This window comes from Anopheles coluzzii, chromosome 2 (genome assembly GCF_943734685.1).
Source record: "Anopheles coluzzii chromosome 2, AcolN3, whole genome shotgun sequence".
In the NCBI taxonomy this organism is placed as follows: domain Eukaryota; kingdom Metazoa; phylum Arthropoda; class Insecta; order Diptera; family Culicidae; genus Anopheles; species Anopheles coluzzii.
Genome location: NC_064670.1, coordinates 85132336 through 85159823, shown reverse-complemented (window position 1 = coordinate 85159823; position 27488 = coordinate 85132336). Strand labels below are relative to the sequence as shown.

Here is a 27488-nt window from a genome sequence, read left to right as displayed (position 1 = left end):
TAATGCGGCCCGTGATAACTTTATAAAGACTTAAACACACATTTTATTAGTTTGATTATTTTAATCACAATTACAATGTTAACTTTTTATGTTTAAAATAAAGCTTCAAAAATAGAATGCTGTCAACATTGATACATTCAGTTGATATTTTCTCATTAAAAGGAAGGTTAAATGTTCGAATATTAGCTAAAGGTGACACCAAAATGGCCCTCAAAACCGATATTTGTAAAGCTATGCAGCCCGCGAAGTGAAAAGTTTGGAGACCCCTGGTATAGACGGATGTGTCACAGTCAATGCAGCAAGACGAGCACGAATGGTAGAAAGAGACATATTAAAATCGAAGTGAGGAAAATACGAATTATGGAAAATACGTGATGCATACTGACAAAAAAAAAAAGATTGTTTTGACCATAACTAGTACATAGAGCGGGAATGAAAAAAGGATCTCAGGGGCGGAGTGACCGCGAAGGCGCTTAGAGAAGTATCTTAGCCAACAAGATGGGACAATCAATTTCGCGTAGAAGCAGGCCAGCAATGAAAATAGCTTGGGCTTTATTTCGTCGTCATTCTGATGTGTCAAGAGCCAGTAATTGACACAGCATGGAAGCAGCAGAACTACGAGTAAAATATTTGAAACCCAATCTTCTAATTTGCATTTTTTGCATTAACAATTTTCTGAATGCTTTCAATTCTATCTATAATGATATTGCTTGTAGGGTGCCCAACCACACTGGCGCGCTATTCGAGCGTACAGTGCACTAAACTACAGTAGAGCGTCTTTAGGCATACGAGATCCCAAAAGTCTGTTGTCATTTTAAGGAGAATATCTAAGGCCTCATGTCAACATTATTCTAACAAGCAACTTAGTCTACGACTTATTCACATGTTCATTTAGTTTATGCCTTAAAAAACTAACTAAAATTAGGGTTTTTATTACAAAACTTTGTTTTTATTTTCCATAATACTAAGCCGGGTTTTGTGAAAATGCTGATAATGAAAATTATGTTTTAAAACAACCAATCATGTTTTGAACCAACTATGTTTTGACAATATTTGTTTTATATCGTCCATGAAATTCACTGTTTTTGTTTGTTACATCGTTTGCGAGGTTCAGTATTCTCTTGAGAGTTGTTTTAATTGTTTAGCGCCATACTTAAGTTAAAATTCAAAGGTAAACGTCAAAATGGTTAATTTTTATTATTTTTATTCTACCTGTTTATAAACAAATCGAAATATGAAGCTTTTCGGAAGAAGTGAAGCGTAATTCAAAATAAACAAATATGACTGCAATCTTTATCTCTTTTAATTAGTTACTCTCTATTCCTTTTTTCATAAATGAAGAATGGCTGTCATGGAATGTCATGAACTATTCGGCAATTAGGAAAGTGGGTACATCTAGCTTGGTTATGAAATTCATGTGTAAAAACTCAAAATTATTTTTTTAATTTATCGTTAATAATATTGAAAGTGACGGAAGCTTCGTCTTGCAATGTTGAAACTAAAACAAATAAACGAAAATATACATTTATTTCTTGGACACATTTAGACGTCGTCGCGGGTTCCCATGATATTAATTGATAGACGAAGCGGTTTATTTAAAGCTGAGATGTATTTCAATTCCCATCTAGACCGCTAGTCTGTACCAAAGAATTATGGGCAGATCGTCTTCACACCTTAAATAAAGTGATGCTAGAAGAATAAAAGTTTTGTTACAAGTTTATCTAATGTTCGTATTACATAATGATAATATGACATTTATACAGAATATCAAAAGAAAAAGATGATTTTTGATTTTTGAATTCTTTTCCAAAACATCAAAACAATCAGTTACATAACCACGCTAAAAATAACGTTTCTTCTTAAGATTGCAGTACATTTTCTTGATCCCATTTTTAAATTGTATAAGCTAGCAACAGTACAGTCCATTAGTGATAATCATTAATCGAACAGATCGAACCCTACCCTAAACGAATCCTATAACCAATCTGGCTACACGATGACTAAAACAAAGCATGTGCTATAAATATCATTTATACCTTCTTATCTCCTCCCTCAAATACCTTCGTGAGTGATATGACCTAGCTTGTGTAGCACTTATTCCATGCTTTCGATTATCCCTCTTTTTAAGCTTACGATGTTCAATTGCTCTTTAATGACGCACAGTACACAGCTCTCATTGCTCTTCAATTGTAATCCGCATACTTTTTTTATCATTCGATTCGATGTCATTCGTTAATCCACTCGTTATCAAGTGCCGAATAGCGAATGTTAAATACAATTTTTATTCAGGCACGACTTAACGCATATAACCACACTGCTTTGGTCATAAACACTGTTCTCAAAAACCAGTACCGCAATATCTCGATAATTTAACATACTCATCAGGTTGTCGAAGTATTTGCATTGCTGGTAGAAGTAAGATCAGAAACACATACTCGTACTGAACAATTGTTCTGTGATGTAAAATGATGGCATAATTTACGAAACATAACATCATTCAGCGCCTGATTGCATTGCATCGCTGCTGCTTGATTGCAAAGAAGCGCAGCAATAAGCCCACCAGGAGGGTGACTCGTTTACATATAAATTGCAACAAGTTTCCCAACAAGGATTCAAATTAACCCACCATCACATCGTATCAACGCACAATTACTTATCCTTCTGTCGTTGTCTACCTTCGGCAACAATCGATCCAGTATTACACCGTTGTTAACAAGCGGGTCAGAACATGCAATTTCAACATCGTTGCGCCGGGAATGTCGGATTTTTTTTACACACACGACATTATACGGTCGCCTCGTGCGCATCGCTGCCTTCTTGCTTCCGTGCGGGCGCGAATGCGCCCGTCGGTCCCCCGTGCCAGTGCCACTCGCACGTTGTGGGCAAATTATTGAAACCTAATTCAATTGACCCCCAAGTAAACCCCCCCGAGCGGCGTACAAATCTTATCCGGAATGCCATTGCATCGAGTGCACGAAAGCCCCAAAGCGATCCGCCCAGTAACGGTGTTCGGAGTAGCTTATTTATGCAGATTTTATGCAAATATTTGGCTTTCCTTTGGCGTGTCCCAGTGCTGCTGCAGCTTCGGTGAAATACAAATAAGGCGTTTTAAAACATCTCGTTTGGCGCAAGTACTACACGCCCCGCCCTGTGCAGCAGAGAAGGGCTTGAAAACATAATCGAAGATTGTCACGTTTTTATCGGCATCCAATTTTCATTCGGGTTGAATTTTCATTTTCTGCCATAGCGGTCGTCAACCGTAAAGGGGCAAACCTTGGTGGCGTTGAGTACACACGACGTACGTGTGGTCGCCACTGTTGGGAGCAGCTCGTCGATCGATCCGTTCGATCGATCGATTATTTTCGATCGATCCTCTTTGGTGTGTAATCAGAGCGTTCAATCTGAAACCATTACACCATGATGATCGTGGTCACATTAAATCGAAAAAGATCGCCACATTTGATCACGTTTGTTAACCGTTGAATATTGCAATACTGTAGGATGTAGGGTACAGTACGAACAGTAATAACAAGATACGAAGGAAAATAAATGAAATTCTAAATATTGTTTTTTTTCAATACTCGTCAAATAGACACGTTCGGCAAACCGGCACAAAATGTAACATCTTTTCAAAACAATATCACATTAATTTAGTAGTTTTTTTCTTATTGACGTGTTTATCTTTATAAATGTTTACATTTTTGTTCTATTTTTATATGCTACTATTTTGATACAACACAAACAGCACAGCTAAACTTCCACCCATAAGCATGCCGTATAAATAACGATCTATATTGATTTAAAATCAACAATCCATGCCGGAGCTGAAATCCGGGAATCAAATATGTAAAGAGGTCGCATTCATAAAATAAACAATAAGCCAGAAACCTTGTTCTGAAATCTTAAAATTGACGCCATGAATCACGCCCATTGTTGTCCGTGGTAGCGACCCACAGACACGTTGACATTGTTGTAAAACTGATGTCGCGCGATAATAAAGCCCTTACCGCTTCTGTCACGCGTGTGTGATAGCTCCATAAAGATATCAACGTTGCTTTAATTTTTGCCCTTTTTTCTCTCCTTCTCTCTGTCCGGTTTCTTCCTTGCAGTTGGGTTTCCTATTCTAATCTTCTTCCTGGTCGGAGATCCATTTAAGCGAGGATTTTTCTGCGACGATGAGTCACTGATGCATCCATTCCATGATTCAACCGTGACGGTAAGTTACCAAAATCCCATATAATCCCTATGGAATCGCGCGCTACGAATCGCGTGTGAAGTGCCGACCGTCAGGAAAGAAAGTACGCATTGTTTTTTTTTAATTCATCTCTGTTTTCCCACCTTCCAGAACTGGATGCTGTATATCATCGGAATCGCACTCCCGGTAATTGTGGTAAGTGTTAACTGGCGCTGTTACAATACCGTCGTCTCCCGCAGGGTATTTTTTCTACTGTTTTCCCAACCGACGTCAGCACATTGTTTTCCATTCACAATTTTTCGACGATAATTTGAAACCTCTCGAACCCTCGGCTCATAATTTATGACCCGTCCCGGTCGTCGGTCGTTAATTACTTTAACCGGTCGTAAAAAAAAAATACGACTCACCCAAGCGCATACGCAGACACAAATTCAATCGCCCCAGACCCGGAGCATATCGATATTTATTTGTTCGTGGCTGCTGATCGTGTTAGCAGCAGTAAGTCTTTCTCGTCATAGAGTTCAACGGTCCAGCAGCTCTTGCCGTACCGGGGTCAGATACGAAGGGCACGTATCTCCTGTGGCCGGAACGTACACCAAACCGGATCGGGCAAACAAATGCTTGCAGCTAAAGAAGCTAAAACGAATGGAGAGAAGAAGAAAAGAAAAGTCAAACAAACGTTCTAATCTAAAGGGTCGCGGGGAACGGGAGGTTTTGGTGAGGCAAAAGCATCATAGAGAAATTTGTAAAACGTGCATTCAGACACGTTGTTTTGCCGTTAAGTGCATCGTGAGGGTGGTGAAAGCAGGACCACAAAAGAACGACGCATTAGTAAAAAAACGCCGGAACTCCAAACAATCCCTCCCAGCAGCGTGTAAGTCTTCTGGCGTTACAACGAACTTTGGCGTGTCAGGTTGTTTTCTTGAGACGAATTTGGTTGCGTGACAAGAAAAAGATGCCCTTTGATGTGTTCCGCTGTGGCACATCCGCACACGGGGCAAAATTCGTGGTAATGTAATGTGCATTCGTTTCTCCTGGACAGAACCCTTCTTTCAGCGAGGGTGGAAGAAGGTAGTTTGCTTGTTATAAACTTCCGTAAAATCGAAATTAGGCAAACATCCTGTGGTGCAGCCTAAACGACGACGGATTGTTGGAACAGTGTCACTTGTTTCGTTTGCATTTGACTTCACGCAGGGCGTGCTGAAGTCGACAGAATCTGAAAATATTTACATTTTGTGTCGGCTTCGTAAACAGCCCCGTGTGAAAGAAGAAGTGCTGCAACAATAAATTGATTATTTAGAAGGGTTTTTTTTCGTACAATACAAAAAGATCGTTCCATCGCATATTCTGTATGCGATCGAATCATATCACGCTGCAAATTTCCCAAAACAAACCCCGTTTGATGGTCTTTTAGAAGTGTACTTTGTGAATGATTACCAAGCGTCGAAGTCAAATGCAGGAATCAGCCCTCTTTTTTACTCATCCGTTCAGTCACGGTCATGTTGGGCGTAAAGTATAATCGAGCGAATTTAGGAATTCGTCACGGCAGCAGTTCTGCGAAATGGGTTTTACGCCTACCCCGGCCTACATGCGCATATATGCTGCCGGCTCCGGTATGATGGACCTTTTTGCGATTATGCAGTTTTGGGATGAAACGACGATAGTGCCGGATTCAGTGTGTGCCACCAGCATCATCATCTTCGTTGCTGCATACGACGGGGCTCAAGGTCTTCCGGTGGCGAAGGTCTCGCCTCTCGAGTGCCATGTAGAAGTTGAGTAGAATGAGCATACCCCATGTAGGCCCGTTTTTCACGTCTCTTTGTTTTAACTTTATGATGACGTTCATATATCGTCGTTGTCGTCGACGTGGCTGAATGCATTGAAACATTCTTCGTCTGCACCGATACACGCGGCTTTGATTTCCATAAAGATATACCGCCCTAAGCCAACGCAATACGGAGGCGGCCTGTTCAGAGGGACAGCGTGGTCGCCGAGTTTTCCCTTGCTTCGTTACGTCGCTTTCACAGCACCGCCGTGTTTAGCGTGGAAGGAAAAACTGGTTCCCGATAAGTTGGATGGTTTCTCTGTGTGGTTTTCCTCGCATCCCGCTTACTACCCCCGTTTTTTTAAGGCTTTGCGTCATTAACAACCTATGAAGCCCTTTCATCGTCTCAGCTTGAAACGTGCTTATGTGTGTGTATGTATGTGGTGCTTACGATCGGTTTTTATAACATATTTAACAGCTGTGGTCATCCCACGAAGCTCTGGACTATGACCGATAAAAACACTGCACCAGCCTACAGAGTAAGAGTGCGAGCTACACCCGGTCGTTCTAGACCTTCCCAAGCTCGGCTGTAAGCTAAACGGGACAGGAATCTTTCACAGTCATTTATATTGATTCTAACACAATGGCTAATTATTATTCGAACCTTGAACGCTGTTTAAAGAAAGACCGAAGTTCCCTTCGGTGCACGGTGTCTGAAATATAATCGTTCTCAGGTGGTTTCTGGTGGCAAAGGTAGGTTGCCGCATTTGGAATGGAACGTTCTACATTATGCTGCTATTCTATACGCTAAGGCAATTATATGACGGGTCTTATGTAATCTTTTTAGCTTTCAATCTAATCATTTTTTATTCAAATTGGTATAAGTTTTCATTTCAAATGATGAACAACCAGTTAGTTATCATTGAAATGAAATGCATATCATCTTTAATATGTTTGACTCGCATAGAATAATATATTTATTTTCAAATACTGCTAAGATATTTACTTTCAATCAGCAATTTTGAAAGATTGTTTTGTTTATAAAATATAATTTTTTTGGTAAAAGTAAGGAACAGTCCTTCTTCCTTCTTCTTCTTCATCTTTTGTCCTGCATTCGAATTCATCGTTAGTTCATTGCCTTCTTATCCTCCTATCTCTTATTGCCTTCACGCGTTATCAATTCTCCAAAAATTCTCACTTTCCGTTTTAAATAAAGCTTTCCATATGTATAATATCTAACACAGATATTTTGATATAGAGATGCTCAAAGTCAAAAAAATAATATGTGCCCAGTAATGACTATTTTCACCCTGGCAAAAATACACTACTATGCAGATTGTGTCTCGTTTTTCTCGGGTTTTGTATGGTTGTATTCTATTCATTATTATCATTCTTTTGTTTCAATATATGTTTGATCTCATGGTGGAATCTATTTAAAGATTTGAAATTTTTCATTTTCATCGGATTGATCATTTTCAGCATTTGTAATAATATATTCTTCCACAATTGTCGTGGCAATTTGTGGTGTCTCATTACTTTCTTGTACATAGATGGACTCGTCCGATCCGAACGACACGTTGGATACAGTGTCCATTTCGTATATAATGTTTTTTTTCTCTGTTGTGTGTTTGGTTTTGTCTTCTTGTGCATTAGTATGTTCTATTTGGGTATTTACTGGTTGTGGTGTGGTTTTGTCTTCTGAGCGTTGATTTGTTTTTTCTGTAATTTTTGCATTGGTGATTTTGGTGATCTCTGTGTTCTTGTCTGTATTGGGCAAAGGTGATCTCGTTGGTGGATTCACTGTTTGTGCGTATGTGTGTTCTGTTGTGTGGAGTCTAGGTATTACAGGGCATTGTCTTCTAATACGTTTTGCTTCTGCATACGTTGTTCTATTTTCTTTTTTTATTTTTTCTTATCTCCTTCTATATATTCCTTCTTATATTTCGTCCTGGAAGATAGGGCAGTTTTTGTCGAGCGTGTTGTGTGGTTCTCCACACGACACACATTTTATTTTTGTACATGTGTTCGGATGTATTGGCTCGCTACAGTTAACACATATTCTTTCCTCTTTACACCATTTTTTTATGCGACCGAGCTTCATGCATGTTTTGCACCGCATGGGCCTTGGGATGTACAATTCCACTTTCAGTGGGTACAATCCGAAGTCAAGCATGCGAGGGACTTTTCCTGCTTTAAATGTTATTATTGTCGTTCTAGTATTAACTAGTTTGTCGTACACTTTTCTTTTCATGATGCTGACCTCTTCTACTCTTTGTTCTTTGAGTCCTGCCATGATTTCTTCTTCGGTCAGAAACTCAATGTCAGGGCATCTTATTAGGCCTTTACATGTGTTTAGTGTGGGGTGTTCTTTTGTCTTTACTCCTATTTCCCCTCTATAGTCTGGAATTGTTTTGATTGTCATTATTTTTTTTGCCTGTTTCTGATTACGTACACGTATTAACAGTTTACCATCTTTCAGGCGATTTACCTGAGTCGGTTTTCCGTTAATCGCGTTGTCCAGTATTTTTGCTATTAGAAATGGATTAACTCGGCTTAGGTCTTTGTTAGACGTTGTTGCTTCCATTAGCAGGAATATTTCTTCTTCCGTGCATTCATTATCTAATGATACTATTTTGTTTCTCTTCCCGATTTTTCTCTTCGGTTCATTCTCGAGAATCCCATAATAGTTTCCGAGGAGAATGCCCCCTCTTGGGTCATGAACTCCCATGTTTCACGTTTCTCTCCCTCCCTCTGTCTTTCTTATGCGGACTTGTATCACTGGAACGCTGTATCTCACAAACACACTCTGAAACCGTCACTTTGAAAACCAAACACGTTGTTTCACCTCGGTGGTCAAACGTCGAATCGAAGGATCAGCCCTCTACATTACGTTAGCGTTACGCGTAACGCCTATTTATCTCAAACCCAAGCAGCATTTTTGTTGAATGCTTGTTTTAATGGGTCATGTGGATGAGCAAATTGGTGGATAATTATGTCTTAATATTAATAATTTGTATGCCAAAGTAAAACTTTTGAATAATAATAAAATAAGTTCATGAAACGATATTAAAGATGATTTGATCAATAGATAATTCATAACCCATATTGGTCGGTCCCAATAATTTTTTGGGCTCGTCTCACGATTTATTCATTGAATCCCATAGATTTTAGGTTTGTTCCCATAATATATTGATATCGTCTGATTGGATATTAATACAATTGAACCAAAAAATGATGGGAACCCACCAATAAAACGTGGGAAATCCTGTATAAAGTATATCTAAAATATGTTATATTTTCTAGTTGTTGAAAAATTTCAACAAGCTCTTTCTTTCACTCGTAGTTAATTATTATTTAATCAAAACCAAACGATTTTTAAGCAGCCAGCTGAAAAAGCACTCGCTTGTCTCCGGATTTAGCGTATGAGTGACAAAGCGTCAAAGCGGCGGGTTATTGGTAATTCAGTCGAATTGTTACGAACGCATCCTTGTCTGTGGCGCTCTCTGCTGATAAACACTGTTGGCCGAGCTGCATGATCGAATCTATCGTTAATATTTATTAACAATAGTTATTGAAAATGTTACTCAAATTTTAAGTTTGCAGGGAGTTTTTAGACATTTTAATGGCTATTTCTCGTGTGAATCACAGTGTAATGATGAACACAAAAACGAATTTTCGATACTTAAAATGTAAGACTTTAGTTTCGTTGATATCGATTTATCGTGAAACAATAAGCTTATATTTTCATCGCAGTTTATAATATTGTTCTTATTTAAATAGTCTACGCTGGTCGGTCGCGTGGAGACAAAACTGATCCTTACTTTAACCTCCGAGGAAGGAACTCAAAAGTATTCTAAAACTAAAATAAATTGTATAATCAATCAAGGTTATGTAATACTTTCTCAAAAAAAAAAAAAAAATGTGTTCGTGTCGTCTACCGGATGGCTACGCGCCGGCTCCAACCATGTCGGACGTGCTTCCATTCTCATTCCACTATGTTGCTCTATAGCAAGGGTTGACTTATCCGGTTGCGTTGTGCAAACAACTCGGGAAGAAACTATCAATTACACCACACATAGAGTTTTTTCGAAAGAGTTTTCAAACCTCGCCTCGCCATTTTAGAGTCTTTGCAAAGGAAAAATAAAGAAGCCTCTGGTTGCGTATAAAACAGTATTTCAATAAATTGTGCATTTCATCGATTTGCACTCTCAACTGACACGAACTGGCGGCAACATTTGCACGCTAATGAAATTGATGTTGGCTACCAACACTTTAAAGTAAACATTTGTCTATCTCTCTCAAAATACCGAAATTCCTTCGAACTTTAAATGCAAATTTGTTCGTTAAAATTCCCGACAAGTAGCATTTCGTTAGACTGATCCTATAATAAAGTCGTAAACAAGCGGCTTAACCAAGCGGCCCCCCTGCGCCGGGATTGAAAACTTGAATGAGCTTATCAATACAACCCTAGCCGCGGGCAGCAGAAAGAGCAGACAGCGAAAGACCGACAGCAGTTGCAAAAACCAACCCAAGATAACTAAAACGAGACTTTCAATTAACAGTCGGTATAATTAAGTATGATTGAAGGTGCCTTTAGTGTTTGCAAAGCAAGATGAATTTATTTGTGTAAAACTAATGCCCCGCCATAACTTTACAGATAAGTGCTCAGACTTTATAGGCGAATAAATGCTTCTCTAATTAATCTTCTTTACATTGACAAACATTCCCCAACCGTGATCATATTGTGACATAAGTATGAAAAAGCACTGCTCGTTGAAAGTGTCCCCGCTCAATGGTAATAAAATATTTCCCACCACCATTGTTGCCGACCCCTCGACCGTCACCACCATAGCAAATCGATAATCTATCCCGGAGCACACGGCACCATTTATCATTGATTTAAGCTCGCCGATGCTTTTCAGTTCATTTCCGCGTGTCGCACGATACCATCGGAGGAAAGCACAAACTCTCTGTGCAACCTACAAACCCAACCGTTGGCTCCAGAGCATTTTAAAATCTACGAGCCTCGTGTTTGCCTCTTTCTCGATCATCATAAAGCACAGCTATACAAGCTTCTCGCTTTCTCAGCACGTCTATCGCTCGGGCAAAGATCATCCGCGAAGGCACGCGTGAGTCGCGTCTCTGTCCTTTAGCGCCTGTGGAACGTGAAAAATTTATGACCCGCACAAATTTTGCTCCATTTGCTCGACGCGCGCTACGTTTTGTGCTGCGGATTGTAATTCATAGATAAACGCGTGCGCCGTACGGGCCCGGAGGGATTGACCCGGTGCCCCACGGTGTGTACGGTGTTTTGTTGCTCGTTATGTTTTGCTTGGCGCGACTCGCTCCGGCACTCCGTTTACTTTGCTAAAAAAGTGGTGCAGTACTCTCGAATAAAGGTCTAAAAATGCAAATCATAATGCAGCACATTTCGCGTTGAGTTTGAGTTGGTATGCTTACGTTTGCCGTTTGCCAACAACCGACCACTCCTACTCGGGCCACATGGTCCGGCTTCTCTTTAAGGATAGAGCGATTCTATACGATGATGTGTACGACCAAGCTGTACCAGTTGCCCAGTAAACGAATCACCACTCGTTGTCATTGCGCCCGCGATGGAAAAGGGGTTGATAGAAACATTAATCTAATTTACGGAACATGCGGTTAAACGATCCTGCTTTCGGATCACTCCCACCCCAACTGTCCACCCAGTGCATCGGGCATGTTGGCTTGAGTTGTGGACGAACTAAACCAAACGAAACAAAACAAAAAAATCCACAGGGAATTGAATCACGTAAAATCATGGATCTAGCAAACGAGGGAGTAGAGAGAAACCATTTAGTCGCAACAGTTGATTGACCCCAATTCCATGTCCCCCCACCACATCAGTTAGAACTCTTTCGCCGTGTGCTTTGCACGTTTATGGGTATTTCCAACCGTTGTAATGTTGTAATGCTGCAGTCCATCAAAAGGCTACACCATCATCCGTGCGATTTTATTATCTCAAATTTTGTTTGTTCTCTCTTTCCCTCCTTTCTCAACAGATTATAATCACGGAACTATGCAGGGCGCGTGTGAAGAACTCGTCAGAAACGCATCCGCTCAAGGTGTGGAACACGGACATTCCGTTCTGGGTCGTGCAGGCCTACAAATCGATCGGCATGTTTGGATTCGGAGCCGCCGTCAGTCAGCTGTTGACGGACGTCGGTAAATACACGATAGGACGCCTTCGGCCGCATTTCTTTGACGTAAGTAGCCGCGCGGTGGGAGCATGCACGGTTCGGTAAACCATTTTTATTGACCCATTTCGTTTAATTGGAAATGAGCAGATATAGGAAGAAAGGGGGGGGGGGGGAGTGTATATGATGTAAGCGAGCAAACGATCGAAATTTTGGTACAAAGAAGTGAACGGGCGATGAAAAACTGAAACGTGTCCAATCCAATCAGAACACGACCGTTCAGCAGCAGCGAGTGTATTTTTTTGTTTTGTTTTCAAGCGCATCCATTAGCAGCGTAGTAAAAGGCAAAGACAAACAAACGTCTTCCGCCATTCACATAGAGCACAATTAGACGCGATCGATCGTTAAAGGAAGTGCATCGCAAACATCCTCTTTCTGCTCTGTCAATACGGTCAGCCAACACTTTTTCCGGTGTGGTAGACCCGTGCCGCCGTGTCATTTCATGTAGAGGGCTGGCCGGAACGAAACAACAACGACGGTCGATTGGCGTTCAGCAGCGGGTCTGTTCTTATCAACTCGAGTGTGGTGAACCCCCGGTCCACCACCCACACGTAACATGGATTGTGTATCGAACTATTGCCGACAAGGCACAATTCAATTGTTACTAACGATCTTCAATGCCTCTAGAAAGTGAACTACAAGAAGTGCACAAGAAGTGGGCATCTTTGCTGCTATCAATTGTTCATTGCTGCATGCCCCCGTTGTACGGGATTTGATGGGGGAGGAAATGGCGCTAATGAATGAGTGGCCCCTTGCCCACTTGATTGCCACTTTGAGAAAGAAAGAATGTAGAATGGGGATGCAGCAGCTCACATCGTAAAACCGTGTTAAAAAGCAATAACCTAAAACGGGCTTTGTTAATGTAGTTAATTTTTGAAAGCTGTTAATGCATTGTTTGAGACAGGAAGTAGATCATTCGCTGTGAGGATCGAGCGGATAAATTCTTCTATCGATAAGGCATCGTACTATGTGCTTTTTTTCTGTTTTATTAACTCAACATAGTTAAGCAATGATTGTTCAGTTGTGAAAACCGAAATGTAAGTTCGAGTCTTTAAGTACATAACTAATTCTGGAAGTTGTCTTTTCAATAAGGAAACATCAATGGATGCGTCCCGATTTTTAGGTATTAAATTCACATGCGGAGACTAGTGTTTTTACAAAATGTCCATGAAATGTCTACTGAACCTTCAATGCCAATAGTTAAGCAATGATTGTCCAGTTGTGAAAACCGAAATGTAAATTCGAGTCTTTAAGTACATAACTATTTCTGGAAGTTGTCTATTCGATGAGGAAACATCAATGGATGCGTCCCGATTTTTAAGTATTAAATTCACATGCGGAGACTAGTGTTTTTACAAAATGTCCATGAAATGTCCACTGAACCCGTACACTTATTTGCATTCACTGTGTTGGTGCATGGGTTTGGCATTTTATTTGTTTTAAATGTTCTTCTTTTCTATTGTCCACCGTTTTTATACCTGCATTTGATGTTGAACAGGTTCATGTAGTAGCATCATTTGCCAGCATACGAATTGTTACCACGGGCTATGGATATACTGGTTATACTGTGAGCATGTCATCCCAAAATGTATGTTCAACCCCACAGTATTTGTTCTTTTCTGACCGCATTATGGTGTATATGAGTTGTTTCGCCTCTTACCGTGATGCAAGATTGTATTGCTTTGGTTATGGTGATATTAATTTCTCTATTTCCATTTTGTGAGTTAGTTTCTTACATTATTTTCGGTACAATTTTCAATCTGTACCCCTGAGTTATCCCCCCTTTTTTGTGTATATAGCAGCGATCGGCAAAGTACGGCTCGCGAGCTCTTTGACATCTCGCGGCGACATGGCGGCTTTTAATCGTTCATATATTTCAGAGGGTTTTCATACATTTTTCATCTATTGGTTTTACAATTTGGCTCTTCACGTGAAACACTATACGTTTGTTTTGAGAATATGGCTCTTTCCGTCGCAAAGTTTGTCAGCCGCAGGTATATAGTACTAGACTTCCTTCATTTTCACTTAGTATTTTGCTAGCTGCGAACCTTGTGAGAGACCTCTGCACTCTGTCTTATACGGTCGATATGGATCCTAGTCGATGGCGACCAAATCACCGAACAGTATTCATGTTGGGATCGCGGATCAGAGAGCAGAATAACGTCTTGAGGCGTAAGGAGTTTGATAACTATGGATGTAATTAATAGTTCTTAATATTTTCTTTGTTTAGCTTCAATTTGAAACTAGGCATGGTTTTAAGGGAAGTTCATTGAAATCATCCTTGAAGATATTCTCCGTGGACACCATTTTGCACTTGCTATGCACTTGCTATAATTGAACTCTTGAAAAGTAAAGTTTTGTATTTTATAAAAAAAAAGTTATTATAGGCGTAAATTGGAATTGAACAATTAACATCATTAAACCTAGATCTAGATCTGCTATTATGAACAGAGTTGTAGTATCACAACTGAGCTATAAGTGATTGTAACTGTTGTCGCTGGTGAAATTAAACATGATTGATGGTTAGCTAGGGTCGTTTGCTCGTTGTGTGTCCCCATCCCCTCCTTTCTTTTCTAATGAGCATGAGAAACATTAAACATTATGATCGTCAGCATCGCGAAACATATCAATTAGCTGATTGAGATGTTGCACGAATACCGAACAGTGTAAGTAGTTATTACCACTTTATGAATGCGTCTTTATTGGCTCTCGCCGCAGGTCTGCAAACCCCGGATGCCCGACGGTACCACTTGTGCCGACGCTATCAATCAAGGACGATACGTAACGGACTTTGTGTGCACCAGCGAGAAATCGTCTGCCCGCATGCTGAAGGAAATGCGCCTGTCATTCCCGAGTGGACATTCCAGTTTCTCGATGTACACACTTATTTTCTGTGCTGTAAGTGCTGTTGTGACCCCCCTCCTCCTCCCCCTTTGTAAGACTTGCTTTTCCTCGGTGCGATCGTTTTTCATGATGTTTTGTGCTCCCGTTACAGATCTTTCTGCATGCCCGCATGAACTGGCGCGGCTCGAAGCTGCTGAAGCACTTTTTCCAGTTTCTGCTGATCCTGCTGGCCTGGTACACCTGTCTGAGCCGCATTTCCGACTACAAGCACCACTGGTCGGACGTGCTGGCTGGGGGCGTACTGGGCGCAACGGTAGCGATCGTCGTCTCCAACTGCTGCACCGACCTGTTCAGTGTCGCACGCAAACGCACGATGATGGCAGCGTCTTTACCACAGACGCGCTACGAGCTTAGCCCAAACCATACGCACGGGAATGGCAACTAAACGGAGGGGAAACGTGTTGCACCTCCAATCCACTGGACCATCGTAGAGAGAGTGCGAGTGTGTTTGTATGTGTAGGGTGTGTGTAGAGCGTATCGTGTCGAACTCGATCGTCAAGTTCCTTGCCAAATTGTGAAGGGTGGAGGAAAGTGAGCATACAATGCACTCTCGCTACACCTAGAGGCACCTACGCATATGGGAGTGCCAAATGCGTCGTTTAATAGTCGCATCAATTACTGCTGCTACCCAAAAACCCACGGTAATAGCAGCATTGCTAGACGTAACCGACAAAACGTAGCAACTGTAGTGAGAAGTAATTTATTACGTTTATTCGTTAAGCTTTCTAAACGTATATCGTGTAGGAGGAAATTATGTTAATATATATACATGATAGAGAATAGCAGTAGCTCAGTCATACTGACTGATAAGACTAAAAGCCAACATAGGAAAGACATAATACTTCATCGTTGCTACTACTCGGGTTGGTGTCGCTGAGTTTGGTTTCCGATTTGTCACTACTCAGCCCACTTTCCTCTACTAAGGCTGCTCTCAGTAAGATACAACGATCGCAGTAGAGTTTTCTATTAGAGTAACACACAATGGTTGTATATTTATCAAATTAACTAGATGCAATCACTTTTATCTGCAACTATCTTTGAAATAAACGAACGAAACTAGAAGATTTACATTACCATTCAAAGCGGTACAAAATGGTGCGTTTTGTACGTCTATCATTTAAAGTTATTGTTTTCATTAAGATTATATTATTAATGAGAATGATTAATGTTTATTGTTTACTCCGTCAACCGAAAACTATTTATCAAACATCAATTTTTGATTTAGAAAAACAACACAATTTACAATTACAATTTTTACTACTACAAAAATTCAAAGAACGTCTAAAATTATGTTGTATACGCTGACATACTTTATATTAGGTTATGGACATAGTGAAACCTAATATTGATTGTGGGTTAGTGCGCGGATGTAGTCCGACAAAATGAACCCCATGGTCGGTTTATCAGACGTTCCTAATGATAAACCTGCTATAAAGCATTTCCGAGTCTTATAGTGCTCAATTTATAGCGATGCTTGACCTAGAAGCAGACATATTTGCGTGTACAGTGCTAGCATGAATTAACCTATCCAACCGAAATTTGGATAGCGTACCATGTGAATCATCTCAAGTCTATTTATAGATAATGCTGTATGCGGGCATGTTATGATTTAGCAGTATTGTTAAAGCAATCGGATAAACCAATGATACACAGTTTTCAAAAATGTGGGCAATATGGTCGGTGCAGATTCTGTTTAAAACGAGGTTTAAATATTCTTAAATTAACCTTCAAAAAAAAAGTTACGTATTTATAATCACAACATAAGCTAAGGGCTCTACAGGCTGTACGCAATACAGAGTTTCTCATTGTATTTTTTCGGTTCCCACATATTTTCCACGATTTATTGGCATCGTTCAAGCAGTTTTTAAATTAATTTTTTTTAAATCGGCTATTTCAGAAATACAGTAGAACGTCGATTATCCGGGCAGCTCTGGACTGGACTGTTGCCGGTTAATCGATTTGCACGGATAATCGCCCAAGAAATGTCAAATCCATGTAAAATTTATAAAATTCACTAGTTTTATGATAAATTCGCCTTGAACCAATGGATTAATCGTTAGGAGAATGTTATTTTAATCAATAACTATAGGTTTAACAGCTGTTCATGAACAAAAATTAATTTCGAAAATACCAATAGACTCTACAGAGATGCACAAAAAACTGGGTTTCCTCTTGACTATCGCTGCAAATGTTCGCCGTACGTTTGAACAGCTGTCACATTTTATAAGCACGGTTAAGCCGCCCGCCGGTTAATCCGCCCTCGGATAATCGACGTTCTACTGTAATTCAAAAATACAAAAATCTTAACCCATCTGGAAATTCTTGAGAAGTTACCAACCAATCCATTGCAAACCTTGAGCACAGCTAAACCCGCAAGAGAACAACATGTTATGAATGAGGTTTGTGATGAGTAATCCCTTTTCGGCAAACAGATTCAAAAAGCCAAGCTCACCACGCGCGTCACTGGAGTTTATCCGATCGGGAGCCTGTCTGTTATGCAAACCTCTGTGCTCATCACAGAAGTTGCTTCAAACTGAAAAAAAACCACAGAAATCATAATTGAAACAATCATCGCAGTAAATATTGATAACGTTAAGGCCTTAGATATTGATATTTAACTAGTATTTTATGGAAATATGATTGCTGAGTGAGATCTCTCAAAATGGCGCGTCCGAGTAGTGAGTGAAACAGCAGTGTCTCCCAGCTAACAACAGGACCAGACGGACAGTAATGTGTAGTAGAGTCGTAGACCTACCCAGACTCCGACTCTTGAAAAACTGAATTCTATGCTGAATCAAAGCTGGATTTGACTTCGCTATTTCGAACGAGTTCTGAATATATCCAGAAGAATCCGAATGACTTCAGACGGGCTTGTACGAGTCCAGACGACTCCGATTAGGTCTGGATGAGTTCAAATGACTCCCGTATAAGACATCCAAACGAATCTAGATGAATTTCTATCAATGCAAACGAGATTCAATTAAAGGGAGGAACTGAAATACTGATGACAAGCGACGCAATTACGGATCCTCAGAATTATGTTGTTGAACATTTGGACAAAACTGAACGAGAGCGGAGGCTTTTTAGCGACACGAAGTTTGTGTGCGATTGATTTTTTTTAATTTCTTATTCTTGCAGTAATATAATGTATGTTCGATCGGCACAGATAAGATTTATTGCATAAATAAGATAAGATGCACAGATAAATTCGCTGAACACCTGCAATTGTTGATAGCGGTCCAGGTGGTTGCCTGAAATCTCAGCATAAGATGGCTCAGGGATCGATGTTAGCGCCCGTTGAATCAAAAAATGACCCGGCGTCAACATTTCCAGGTCCTTTGGTTCGTTGGACAATGCAGTTAACGGTCGCGAGTTCAAGCAAGCCTCCACTTGAACTAAGATAGTTTCCAGGTCGTCCCGCCGTAAGATACTGGATCCTATCGTCGCTTTTAGCTACCGTTTCTGCGACGTCACTGTGGCCTCCCAGATGCCACCGAAATGGGGTGACAGCGGAGGGATGAATTGAATTGAAGGTGTATGTAGAAATGTAGAATGAATGTAGAAATCAATGTAGAAATGAAGGCTAGAGTAGACAAATCGGCAATAAGCTCCACATGTACTGCTTTGGTCACAAGGCAGACGAAAACAGCAACATACCATTTGATTGGAGCAGCCTTCTTGTTGGTCTGTCTATAGAATAATGGACCACACAGATCCACAGCGGTGTTGTAGAATGGGAGAACTGGGTTTACGCGTTCGCTGGGCAAATCTCCCATGATTTGCTCTGTTGTTGTTGGCTTAGATCGGAAACAACTTACACATTCATATACAACCTTTCGTGCCAGGTTGCGTATGCGAAGGGGCCAGAATCTCTCGCGCAGGCTAGATATAAGCTCTTGTTGTCCCGCATGCAGATATTGTTCGGCACCATCGCTCCCTTTCGTTGGCCTGGCGAGCGATCATTGCCCTGTCCTGCCGAACCGCTCTCACTAACACATCGACACGCTGGCAGGACTGTCAGTGGTGATTGACTGTAGTAACGTCGATCGCAAGATGGGCAGGTCGGGTCACAACAATAAGAACGCGCAATCAGTAGGGTCAATGGATGAGAAAACGCTAAAATTATCGGATGTGTTTGCGTTCATACGAAACAGGCGCGTTTCGCAAACGACCACCCACACGTAGGATATCCTCTTTCAGAATAGGTGTTAGCGTTTTCAGTTTGGAGTTCGGCTTAATCGCTCCAGCTTGTCGAACGTCCCGAAGCTCCTCAGCAAAGGTTTCTTGTTGGGCCAGACGAACGAGCGTTAGAGACGCTGACACTAATTCATCTATTTTTAGAAACCCCTTTCGTAAATGCCCGCGGTGTGTCGGTTGACAATTGTAAATGAATCGCTGCAAATATGCCGTAAGTCGCACAAATGTTTCATAAGATGAAGAAAGCTCGAACAGAAAATTTGGCGGTACCTGTCGAGATGTGGCTACTATCGATCGCTCTTCCAAGTCTTCCAAGGAAATTTCAGTATTGGGTTTGTTCGTAGGCCAAGCTTGACTTGCCACCAAAGTTGGGAATCTATGAGCTGCGAAGGCATCATTCCCCTGGAAATAATGTCAGCTGGATTGTGCTCGCTGGCCACGTAACTCCACGTAACTCCTCTTGTGGGTTTCAACTCAGTTCGCGATGAACTGCTTCCAACGGGAAGGGCTGCTTGAAATCCAATGAAGAACTATAGTCGAATCAATCCAGAAGTTGATTTTAAGCTCCAATTTCACACCTTGCTTTACCTTCTGCCATAAGTGTGATAGTAACAGTGCTCCCGACAACTCGAGCCTTGGAAGGGACACGTTTTTCTTCCGTTTGGTATTAGGAATCGGTGTCACCTTTGACTTGGCACATAACAACCGTACGGAGACCTTGCCATCTGATGATTCTGCTCGTATGTAGATTCAGGCGCCATAAGCCCGTAGTGAAGCATCACTAAATCCGTGGGCTTCAATTCGCACTGTTCCACCAATTGCTGGCCGTGGAATTGTCAAGCTAGTCAGAGCAGCGAGTTGTTCTCTGAAGCGTAACCAGAATTGTTGCCGCTCAGATTCCAAAGGTTCATCCCAGGTCTTTTCGTTCTTCCAGAGCTCCTGCATGAAACACTTTGCTACTACAATGGCTGGTCCCAACAGTCCGAGAGGATCGAACAACTTCGCTGCGTCTGATAACGCAATGCGTTTGGTGATGATTTCTGCTTCCTTGCAACCAGGCACACTAAATCACCAAGCAGATGATGCTCGTTCCTCTTCTGGACTCTCAATAGATGTACCAACCGTTCCGTAACAATGTTGATCTGTGAACCTTCATTCAGCAAAGCTCGAGCCCAGATACGTGTTCCGTCAACATTCACTACTTGTATCATTGCCGTTGGTAACAGGATTGTTGGTCTCCGTCTAAGCTTTTGTAGATTATAAGTTTTAATGTAATAGATATAAGTTTTATCACCTGAGACTGTATATGGTTTGTTTACCGTCAAGTTGAGAACGTAGACATAACATTTCCACAGATGCATTTCGAAACACTTCGCACAGGTCCGCCACATGTGAAGCCCTTTTGCAGAATGAACAAACCTTTGTGGCCGGCTTAACTACGCTGTACACTTCGTTACGGGCTTTCAGTCTGCCTCCAGCTGTTGTTGCTTCTCTGGTTCGATTCCTGTCTGGAGCCATAGCTTACAAAACAGTTGCTTGGCTGCGAAGGAATTTCATGACCTCGAATATCCGTCCGTCATATGTGAGAATATCCGTTGAACTATGATGTATTTTCCATTGAATAAGTGTGGCCACGTCTAATTTAGAGCAGACCATGTGGGCTAAGAGCACGCTGCATCTTTCCGTGGCTACTCCCATTATAGTCGTCATTTTAACACCACGCTTAAAACTGTCAATTAAAAAAAAGCAGTGATTCGTATGATTCCTTTTTCATGTGTGGTATCGCAAATAATCCGTCAATATATTGTTTCACCATTAGCTTTTTGTTTTCGAATCGCGATTTCAATACTTCCCATGCAACAGAGTAATTTGCGTCGGTGATTTCGATGTCTCCTACGACGTTAAGAGCATCTTTTTGAAGAGAGCCTTTTAAGTATCGTAGCTTGTCTACGTCGGCTAAATTCGAATTGCGATCTATAAGACTGAGAAAGGCAATTCCAAACGATAACCAATCTTCCATTTTTCCATCAAAAGTTGGCAAGCGCATTTCAGGGAATTTTGTGTGTGGCATGGTATCGCGTGTTGGTGAGGAAACTACACTTGATGACAAGTTTCTTTCAATTGCTAACGAAAGCTCAAAATGGCGGTTCTCGAACGACGCGTACTCTTCTTCTTCTTGTTCGAACTGTGCAGTGGAAGAAGAAACCAAATTGTTGGTGTGCCATGTTTCATATTCCGTGGATAGCATCGACAAGCGTGACGCACATCCTTTCAAAAAAGCGGCATCCGCTTTTGTTGCATGCGGTAGTGCTTGATCAATGCGGTCCAACCTTTGAGCGAAATGCTGACGCATTCGCTTCCTTTTCTCAGCCAGCATTTCTGCTGTTGGGAAAGTATGATTCGAATTTACCGATTCAAAACGTTCAAAATCACTCTCCGAAGCTTCCCTTGCCACGGCTGCCATCAGTATTGGGTTGGCTAGGACATGATCGCTGTCTGATGCAGCTTGCACTTGTGATGCACGATGTGACGCGTCTTGTTCCTCAAACGCCGCCAAACACAAAACACACTTTTCACAGCACTGAATATTCGTAAATTGTACAATTTGTCCCGTACACTACCCTTAGAATGAGTTCAAACCACGCGGTTTTATTGTTCACACACTCACGCACACATTAGGATTACTACTCGCGGATAGTATTCTTCGCATACACTCACACATGCTCACACTCGGATTAACAAACGCGGAATTTTTGCCTTACCCGAAAAGAGAGAATTGTTCACTCGCGCACACGCTCACTCCGTTTGATTAACGCGCGCGAATTGTATTGTTCACAATACGTTTGTTAGCACCGACCACGTTTCCATGAATTAAAACGTTCGATAAGAATTGTGCAGGGAACTTGCTCGCTTGCACTGAAAACACTTCCGGCAATGCAATTGACAGCGATTTGCGAGGGCGTGCGAGGGCTCGCCTAGTTCACAGCCCCAGAACCCTCGCCAGCCTCGGGGCCCCATCGGCCATCCTTCCGGGGCCCTTGTCGCTAGTACTCTGTCCATACGGCATACTATAGAAAGGCGACCGCCTAGTCCGTCTACCGTTTGATCCGCCGCTGGGCATACGCTGATGATATAGACATCATTGGTCTGCGGCTCTCCTATGTAGCAGAAGCCTACCAAGGGATCGAGCAGGCGGCAGAGAGCCTCGGATTGCAGATAAACGAGGCAAAGCCCAAACTGATGGTGGCAACATCAGCGTACCTACCAATAAATAATCCGAATCTACGTAGGCGTGACGTGCAGATAGGTTAACACACTTTTGAAGTCGTCCCAGAATTCACCTATCTTGGGTCAAAGGTCAGCAACGACAACAGTATGGAAGTTGAGTTGCGCGCAAGGATGCTGGCTGCCAACGGGTCATTCTACAGTCTGAAAAATCAGTTCACCTCAAAGAACCTGTCGCGACGGACAAAGCTGGGACTATATGGTACCTATACAGCGGCGGATCTAACGGTAGGCGGACTAGGCGGTCGCCTGGGGCCCCGCCGATTTAGGGGCCCCGTAGATCGCCATTCTATAGTATGCCGTATGGACAGAGTACAAGCGACAAGGGCCCCCGGAAGGATGGCCCCCCGTCAGCAAAAATTTTAGAGTTTGCGACTGATGATCGAAGGGGGCCCCGACGGCATTTCAAATTTACTGTTCAATCTCCCAACAGGAACTTTAGTGCCGCTACACCCCCCCCCCCCCCCCCGTCAGCAAAAATTGAAGAGTTTGCGACTGATGATCGAAGGGGGCCCCGACGGCATTTCAAATTTACTGTTCAATCTCCCAACAGGAACTTTAGTGCCGCTACACCCCCCCCCCCCCCCCCCCCCCCAACAACATTTACCATTTACAGAGGGCCTCAACTCGTCGTTCCGCCTAGGGCCCCTGATACCCTTGATCCGCCACTGTACCTATATTGTACCGGTACTCACATTCGCCTGTGAGACATGGACACTGTCCAAATCTGACGAAACCCTCTTAGCCGCGTTCGAGAGGAAGATGCTCAGAAGGATTCTTGGCCCCGTATGTGTGAAAGGACAATGGAGGAGCCGCTATAATGACGAGCTATACGAGATGTACGGCGACCTCACTGTCGTAAATCAGTAAAACTAGGGGTGAAAAAACTAGCAAGGCTTGCAAGCTCTTTAATGCGAGGGCTCTGGGGCGGTGAACGTGTATGGCGTGCGAGCCCTCGCACGCTCTCGCAAATCGCTGTCAATTGCATGGCGGGGAAGGGAGGTTGAAAGCTTGGCTAGCTATTACTGTTCTACGCGGAAGCGAGACAACTACTGAATTAGAGCGATAGATTCTCAAAAAACCCTTGCATTGCTTCGCGGGAAGGTCTTAAACTTTTTTCACCTTTTTTTCAACTTTTTTATCCCCTTGGTGTTGGAAAGTTAAAAATTATCTCACGCTACAGCAAAACAACGGATAAAGCAAAACAAGCGATAAACAAGACTCACTCGCAGAAAGTTGTCTGGACGTGGAGTTGACACGCCCATGGCCCTGGTTTTTCTTAAAATTTGTGAGACTTCGTGAGGTTTGGACTGGCAGTAGAAGTTAGTGTGTCACCTGCCTACTAGCCTACATAACCATAACCTTCATCATAAGCGCCCTAAGAGCCACCACCTTCGTAACCGATATTTTATGGAGCGAAGTTAGGTGGACGGTTATCACCGTGCGAGTTATCTCGATGTGGTCCGTGAACTGTATCGTAGTAAGAAAATCCAAGCAGACGTCCCTTATAAATTCCAGGAGTGTCGTCGCTCGCCTTGATCTCCTCGATGATCTCTTCTGGCGCCATATCTTCCTTGTCCTCGGTCGTTTCGGCACTAGCTAGTGCCAGCGCCAGTGTCAAAATTAGGAAAAACTTTATCATGCTTCTTTGCGCCTGTACCAAACAAGACTCCAAACGGAACTGATACAGTCAGACTACCAGCCAGTTCAATCCTATAACAAATTTTACAAAAAGGTTCTCATTTTCAATCTCTCACTATAGAGCGTTACTTTTTCACTCCATAGTGAGACGATGTTGGTTAGTGAGTTGATGTTAGGGGCGGATAGCTTGGATGATTTCTGTAGCGTGTTGGTTTTCTTACACACTTTGTACCGACATAGCGATTCATCGATGTAGGCGTTGGACGAAAGACGACAAGGATGTTTTCGTCAAACGAACATACGAATAATAATATGTTGTGTAATGTTTATGAAGTGATATAAATAGTTTAAAGATTAAATACGTACAAGTAAGCTTAAAATTTATTGCAGCAGCTTCCATGGTATGTTAGTACGGGCAGCCAGTGGATCACGCACCGCTGCCAGACTGATATCGTCATTGGCCGCATGGTGTACTTTTGATGTCTGGATTGCGGCAGGACGACACCAACATATCCAGGAACCTACAGAAAGCAGTTTCATTTGAAATTCTCAACATCTGCGTCACTTATTTGCCCTTATATTGTCGGAGGTAATGTCCCAGAATCCTCTTTTGTTGTAGGACGCAAAAGTGAAACGATTTTCTGAAGGACAAAATCAGAGCCGGTGCACTGTACACACTCGGAGCAGAATCGGCTGCTGCGAACTGTCAAGCACCTCGAAGTGCAGCGACTCATTGATCAGCACCTGCGCTAAATCGCACCGCAGAAGATGATGACGATGTTTCCTGTATGCCGCAGTTATCCGACTTTATGCAGATAGGACCAGACCTGCTACAATGCGCCTTATCCGTTGCCGAAATATTTTCCTTGGTGGACGATGAGCACTTTTATGCTATCGATGTGCTGGATTACATATTAGTATACGTGAACCGATTAAACAACGAATGACGAATTACGATGTAATTACCGCAGCCGTGGATAGCTACGGTTTGACAGAACAATCCAGCCGAGATTAGGCACATGGACAGATCTTTTTCATTGATGGACACCGGGAAGCCGTTTCTGTTCGAAACTATACTTGCGTACACGCGATTCTAATCGGAAATTGCAATAGCAGTGAATCCGAGTGGAATTGCTGCTCTGCTACTGACCGGGGGACGTACGCTACACTCTATATTCAAGCTATCGCTAAACATGGACGCTAACAGTTCCTGTAACATCTATGTCAGCACAGGCCGAATTGATGTAACAGGCATCACTGATCATATGGAATTTCTTTAAAAATAGTAACAATAATTAACTATTTATTTTAACCTTCACAAAGCTGCCACGGGTCTCATAATAGGCTCTTGAGGGCCGCATGCGACCTGCGGGTCGTAGTTTGGAGACCCCTGCTCTAGAAGCTCGCGCCCTCGATCGCGCCCTGCAGGACGTTATGGGAAACCGCCGAAAGTTCGGTGATAAGGTGGTGCTGGTATGTGGCGACTTTCGACAGATACTGTCAATCGTTCCGCGTGGTACCAACGTCCAGGTCCTGCAGTAGTGCATCCGGTGGAGCATGCTGAGGGGCAAATGTAAGGTATTGTGTTGCGGGAAAACATACGTGTGCCGACAGCCTAAACTGTTCAAGATGCTGAAGAGCGGAAAGAGTTCGCAAAATTTCTGCTCTGCATCAACGTGAGTCATACGACGTACGGCATACGACATTCCCGGGATTCGATAAGGCGTATGCCAAGATACCACGGGACTTGATGTTACCTGGAACATATGACCCGAAAGGTAAAGTAAATTTATCGCAAACAGTGTAAATTTTGATAAAAAATATTTATTCCAGCCGGTACACCATCCACAATTCAATTTGTAGTACATTGAATAAAAGAAAATTATGAAATCATAATCATATACACTGCAATGTTTGTTTGAAATAATATTAGCACACAAAAAATTTCTTTTACAAAGGATTCTACAACAAAATTATTGATTGAAGTGCAATTCTTATATCGTTGATAAGACGTATACGTCCCAATAAACGTTGCGTAGCCCTGTAACCGGGCCATTTTAACTAGTTTATATCAAATTTTGAGAATTCTACGTCCGTTTCGGTAATTAGCTGGTAAGGGTTACTAGCGAAACATCTTACATACCACCACGTACCTACCGTAACACATGAAGCTTCTATTTTCCGCAACACTATGGTACATTTATTCGCATCTTCCTATGTCCCCATGATTTGTCCCCAACACTAGCGTCCATTGTATTTATTGCCACGCCGCTACATGACCGAATGTTGCTGAAGTATCATATATGCTATACAGAATTTATTTTAAAACACACTATCAGAGTTAACAACACATTTACCGTTACACACTCAGCAAACTAATCTACACCATAACAACGCAGTCAGAAGAGTTCAGGACAGACCATTCATACAAAAACATTTGAGACACGCCTATAGAAAAGTAGGTGAATCGAGAACGTATAGGAACCTATAGGAAAAAATGTATAAATGGTTCAATTGTTCACTATTTGTCTATCGCAAACATAGTAAGCAATACGACCGAAGCCGTTCTTTCTGAATAATAAATACATCCCAAACATAAGCAGGTCTGCACAGAGTTAACATGATTAACACAATAGGTCCTGTTCTCTTACTCGATCGATGATAGGCGATAGTTTTTCATGAACTCGTTGAACAAAAGTGAACTTTAGTGATATGTGTAACATAATTTTTATCTGTAGTGTATGCGTGAGGTTTTAGTTTAAGAGTAATATGTAGAAGTAGATGTGAGTTTCAAGTGTAAATTATATTTGTAATAAAGTAGGTCAGTCTAGTCCAGTCCGTCGATACGTATAGATGTCACATTAACTATATATTTTATAACAATCACACTGGAACCATAAATCTAACCTCACAATTAAAAAACCCCGCCATGCAATTCACAGTGATCTGCGAGGGCGCACGAAGGCTCGCACGCCATACAAGTTAAGAGCCCCAGCGCCGCATTTCATAGCTTGCGAGCCTAGGCAGTTTTTTCGCTCAACAAAAACAAGTATGAATAAAAGATAAAGATTATTAAAAATACCTTAAGATTTCGAGTAGATGATACTACTCGCAACTCTCGCAATGATTTTAGGGTTTCTACAATGTTTACATGCAGAGGCGGATTTATCTATCTCGGGGCCCTAAGCGGGGGATAGAATTGGGGCCCCTAGTTTTCTTAAAAGTCCTGAAAATTATATCGCATTTTAATAAATATCCTTTTAAG

At 41.9% G+C, this 27488-nt stretch overlaps 1 protein-coding gene and 1 long non-coding RNA gene across 2 annotated transcripts in view; one reads left to right on the top strand and one right to left on the bottom strand.

The window, feature by feature from the left end:
• The window catches only part of LOC120948239 (putative phosphatidate phosphatase), a 25270-nt gene extending 9102 nt beyond the window's left edge, over positions 1 to 16168 (top strand). The window contains exons 2-6 of the mRNA XM_040364368.2: positions 4110 to 4216; positions 4346 to 4390; positions 12002 to 12205; positions 14915 to 15094; positions 15192 to 16168. Coding sequence (XP_040220302.1) covers positions 4110 to 4216; positions 4346 to 4390; positions 12002 to 12205; positions 14915 to 15094; positions 15192 to 15485 — 830 coding nt within the window. The 3' untranslated portion in view covers positions 15486 to 16168. The remainder of the gene's footprint in view (positions 1 to 4109; positions 4217 to 4345; positions 4391 to 12001; positions 12206 to 14914; positions 15095 to 15191) is intronic.
• Positions 15560 to 27488, bottom strand: LOC125906596 (uncharacterized). Its single transcript, XR_007451956.1, has 2 exons — positions 23257 to 27488; positions 15560 to 22788 (listed from the first exon to the last, which is right to left on the bottom strand). It is a non-coding gene; the product is annotated as an uncharacterized LOC125906596 (long non-coding RNA).